General features: G+C 35.9%; 1 protein-coding gene across 1 annotated transcript; it reads left to right on the plus strand.

Moving 5' to 3' along the window:
* Positions 1-3,274: 3,274 nt before the first annotated feature.
* LOC110722778 (protein GPR107-like) lies at positions 3,275-5,252 on the plus strand. The gene has a single exon (XM_021902072.1). The coding sequence runs from the start codon at positions 3,574-3,576 to the stop codon at positions 4,891-4,893; it is 1,320 nt and encodes a 439-aa protein (XP_021757764.1). The 5' UTR covers positions 3,275-3,573; the 3' UTR covers positions 4,894-5,252.

The following is a 5,252-nucleotide window of genomic DNA, read 5'->3' on the forward strand; positions in this document are numbered from 1 at the left end:
CACTCTTTGTCCATCCTTCGGCTTATGTTCTGTACAAATTTGAATTACTTGACATATGTTACATAAATTCAATTAGTAAAATATCATTGGATTATTTAGGCAAAAACTAAATTATGTTGCGGAAAACTAATTAAGGTGTAGTACGTGTTACAGAAGCTATACAATTGTCAAACCTAAATTATGAGAACAGAAAAATAAAGAAGTGAAGAATAGCAAAATTAAATCGGCCAAAAAAAAACCCTGAAAATAAACTAATCCAAAATCAAGAATCTGGAAAATAAGATTAGACAGTGATCGTTAATGTACCTTGTTCAAAGAGCCAAAGGCGCGATTTTTAAACCAACGCAAACCCGTCACCATGAAATTCCCAATTTCAATTTGTTACAAACTTTTGACAGAGTCAGGTCAAATGCCCCTTTGTGCTTTCTCATTGATTCCATAGTTTTTTTTTATGAAGTAATTGCTGATAAAATACAAATTTTATTACCCATAAATTTTATTTTTTAAAAAAAAATATATATATATTCATTATATAGTTTATATAATTGCAAAAACACAAAATTTCACATGTTGAAAATGTGGCTAATCACACTGTGTAGTAAGAGTTACTTGGTCAGATTACACGATTGTTAGGGGTTACTCGGTCATAGACTACTCAATCAATCAGGGGTTTTCTCGGTCAGTTAATGTTTTGATATGTGTTAGTCAGGTCACCGTGTGGTCAGCCAACAAAAAATGCATTGCTAAGGGTTATAGATTGTGCACAACTAGATACAAGTCATACAACCCATGGCTAATCCCGCTTGCTCATATCGTGTCAAAATTTTCAAATAGTCTGTGTGCTACCATCTTTTATTGTTTCATTCATGTTGGCATGTCTAAATCATTATTTTTTTATTTTATTTTTTTGGCTTGATTTGTTATGTCAAGCCATGCACATCATCGTTCTGGTTGTTTCTTTTCAAACAAAAAAAAAGTGGCTCATGACCCCGTATACATAGTATTACACATATCTGTTTTCATGTTGGATCGTGTCATGTCACGGATTTGCTTAGCCCAATGCCATACATAATACTCCTAAACCATAATTAGTTAGGCAGAATTATATAGAGAAAATTGATAGTGCTGCGCCTGCCCTTATAACCAACAAGGATAACCATTAGTAGTGTAAAAATGAGACGATAAAAATGAAGGATTCTTTTAACCATTACTAGTGTAGGCAACCAAAATTGAAAATTGGACAAATAAAAGGGGACAAGGGGATTATCATACGAGTTATTGAAAACTATCCAATTTATTAATCAATGTGTCGTAGTTAGGGTTGTTATTTGGTGGTCGTTTCAATTCGACAACATGTCAAATTTGTGTGTTATAAGTTAGAACTAGTGATCTAGTCATAAATGATGAACGTACTTCAAGCAACGAAAATAGCATGGAATTTGAAACCTCATTTTGTTTAAGATTCGTATTGTTCTACACTTCTACTCCGTATATTTGAAGTGGAAGAGGACACAAATGGAGCTGCAAATTGATGGGATGATGAGCGAGTACCTGGTAAACGGATCGTTCGGATCGGGTACGGGTCGGGTCAATTCGGGTTTCAGGTCAATGGTAATTCGGGTCGGGTATCGGTTCAACACTCCGGGTCAGGTTATTTGGGGTCAGGTCGGGTCAATATTCGAGTCAAGTTCGGGTCGGGTCAAATTCTGATCGGGTTGAGTGTGGGTCAGGTCAATCTTACCTAAATATATTATAATTATCAATAAGTACTACGTAAATATAACAATTGAATATTAATAATATATTCATTAGACAATTCCAACTGTACTATATACGGAGTACATAAGAATGTATTGTTTTATGTATCACTATCATTATTAAATTGGTCAAATTCAAATTAAATAAAGTGAATAGTGGAAAAAAAAAATCAAGGTAACACTTAAAAGAAGTTAAGAGTAATAGTAAGGGTTTGTTCATATTTACTTATTTTCAGTTCAGTTCAGTTCAGTTCAGCTCTTAATTTCCCTCTCTCATAAAATATTCATTTCAGCTTAGTTCAGTTCAGTTCAACTCCAATCAGTTCACTTCAGTTCACTTCAGTTCAGTTCAGCTCAGTTCAGTAAATATGAACAGGTCCTAATAATAACAATAACTAGTGTTCTTGATTAATCAAATGGAACTCTTTTATGAATTACGAGTACTAAATTACACGCACATTTCAACAGTATTATACACATAATACTATACTGTTTAATTTAGGTTAATTTCTATGTGTGTTTATTTGGGTAAAGTAATTAAGCCCTAAATCAGTTAGGTCATTTTAAGTATTTTTTTATTTTGGATCGGGTCATTTCGAGTATAGTTCCGGTCGCTTTGGGTTTCAGGTCCGTTTGAGTCAATCATTTCGAGTATCGGGTCAATTTCGGGTCGGGTCAATTCGGGTATTAGTTTAATTTCGGGTCGGGTTAATTCGGGCTGAGTTAATTCGGATATCGGGTCAAGTTTGGGTCAAACTCCACTTTGGGTTGGTCAACTCTACTTCGAGTCGGGTATAGGTCGGGTCGGGTCAGTTTTGTGTTTGGGTCAACTTCGGATCTACGTTTTCGGGTCAATTTTGAGTTAGGATCGGGTCATTCAATTCGAGTCAGGTCAGGATTGCCAGCTCTAGAGCGATCAAGCAAACATGTCAAAACCAAAAAATACCTATCTATATTTATATCTATATCTATACTTAGTATTTAAAAACTATAACCAAGAAACTAAGAAAGACACATGTCCTCATCCATTCTATTACAATTCTCTAATCATAGTGCCACATGTCATGTAACACTATTAATTTTTTATTACACCATTTTTTTAAATTCTTTCATTAAACTTATAATTCATCTTTCATACATACTTCATCTTCATCTCTTCCCTTTAATTCAACCTTTTCCTATTCTCTCTTTAATTTTAGCCCTTCCACCTTCTATTTAAGTTTTTATTTTTTTATTTTATTAAAGTCCAAAATTTTAATTTTCTTAATCATGTTTCCAATTACATATTATACCCTATAATGACTTATTGATATTTCTTCACTTATCTATCAATACAATTTTATATGAATAACCCGTGTATCGCACGGGCCAAAAGGCTAGTTTGAACTAAATAATCACTACAGGACACTCTACAGTATGGATCTAATGTAACGTAGAAATGTGGAATGGAGAGTTTATTAAAGTCTACGAAAAAAGTCAAAGTCTTGGTATACCATACGAAGCTCAAATAAAAAAACAAATGGCATGAAAATTGTGGTGTAAATTCCAAAGCTCAGAATTTCCTACTCCTTTAATTTCCTATTCCTTTTTCTATTAGAAAATTCCTCCTCATCATCAAATCAAAGCTAAAACGTGAAAACTCCCCTTCCTTTTCATTTCCTTCCTTCTAAATCACACCAACATCTGTTAATCACACCATTAATTGCATTATTAATTCATCTTCCTCTGCATTTCTCCCACTATCAAATCTAGGTTTTTCCCCCTTTTTCTGATCCGGTCTCCTCTAATCGGATCTCATTCTACCCAGAATTCATCAATGGCGCGCCACCGCATCACCACCCTAACCATCTTCTTCTTCTTGACCCTGTTTTCTCTCTCCTCCGCAGAAATCCGATCAACCAAGATCAAATCCGACAATCGACCCATAATACCCATCGACGAATTCGGGTTTACTCATACGGGTCGCCTCGAACTCAACGTCACCGGAATCACCCTCTCCAACAACAACAACAACCTCGATTTCTCCAAAGTAGGGTTCTTCCTTTGTACTCGCGATTCATGGCTTCATGTTCTCGAACAGCTCGAAGAATCCGAAATCTCTTGTGCCCTTGATTCAGCTCTTGTTAAAAAGGTTTACACCTTCAATTCTCTTACCCATAATTCTAACTCTTTTGGGTCGCTTTTTGTTGAAACTGATTCTGATCAATATACCCTAGTTTTCGCAAATTGTTACCCAGAAAATCTGTTTCTTTCGATGAATATTAGGTCTGCAATGTATAATCTTGATGGGAAAACCCGAACCCGGGATTATCTTTCTGCGGGTCGGACTCTTTTGCCCCGGATTTACTTCTTCTTCTCAATCATTTACTTTGGTATGGCTGTGTTCTGGATCTATGTTCTTTACAGGAAGAGATTGACTGTGTTTGGAATTCATTTCTTTATGCTTGGTGTTGTGATCATGAAAGCTTTGAATCTTCTTTGTGAAGCTGAGGATAAATCGTATATTAAACGCACGGGTAGTGCGCACGGTTGGGACGTGTTGTTCTATATCTTTAGTTTTTTGAAGGGTATCACTTTGTTTACTTTGATTGTTTTGATTGGAACTGGGTGGTCGTTTTTGAAACCCTATTTACAAGATCGTGAGAAGAAGGTTTTGATGATTGTGATCCCATTGCAAGTCGTGGCGAATATTGCTCAAGTTGTGATTGATGAGACTAGTCCTTTTAATCAAGATTGGGTTACTTGGAAGCAGGTGTTTTTGTTGGTGGATGTGATTTGTTGTTGTGCTGTCCTGTTTCCGATTGTTTGGTCGATAAAGAATCTACGGGAGGCGGCTAGGACCGATGGGAAGGCGGCCGTGAATCTAATGAAGTTGACCTTGTTTAGGCACTACTACATTGTGGTTATCTGTTACATATACTTCACTAGGGTGGTTGTCTATGCACTTGAGACTATTACTTCTTACAGGTATTTGTGGACTAGTGTTGTGGCTGCTGAATTGGCCACACTTGCTTTCTATGTGTTTACTGGGTACAAGTTTAAGCCTGAGGCTCATAATCCTTACTTTGCAATCGATGATGATGAGGAGGAAGCTGCTGTTGAGCAATTGAAGCTTGAGGATGAGTTTGAACTCTAATGGATTCGTGTCGTAGTTGTAAACATGTTTGCATTCATAGTACAAGGTATAGTGATCCAATTCGATTGCAGCTCTAGACTTGGTTACTGATGTGAATGTTTGTTCCTTCAGTGTAGATGATAGTTAAGCATAGTGATTTTTCCCCCAGCCCCTTATAGTTGAATATGTTTAGGTATTATTACGCATTGTCCATTCATATTGTCATGTTGTTATGGACGATGGTGACTTTGCTTTGATCTGCTTAAAGGATACTATTTTACATAAATGTCATAAGCATACAATGACTTGTATCTCTTATGCACAATGCTGTGTTAGTTTTGATTGTATACACTTCTCTACTCTGGTGCTATTGTGGTAAA

Source organism: Chenopodium quinoa, unplaced genomic scaffold (assembly GCF_001683475.1).
Source record: "Chenopodium quinoa cultivar QQ74 unplaced genomic scaffold, ASM168347v1, whole genome shotgun sequence".
NCBI lineage: Eukaryota > Viridiplantae > Streptophyta > Magnoliopsida > Caryophyllales > Amaranthaceae > Chenopodium > Chenopodium quinoa.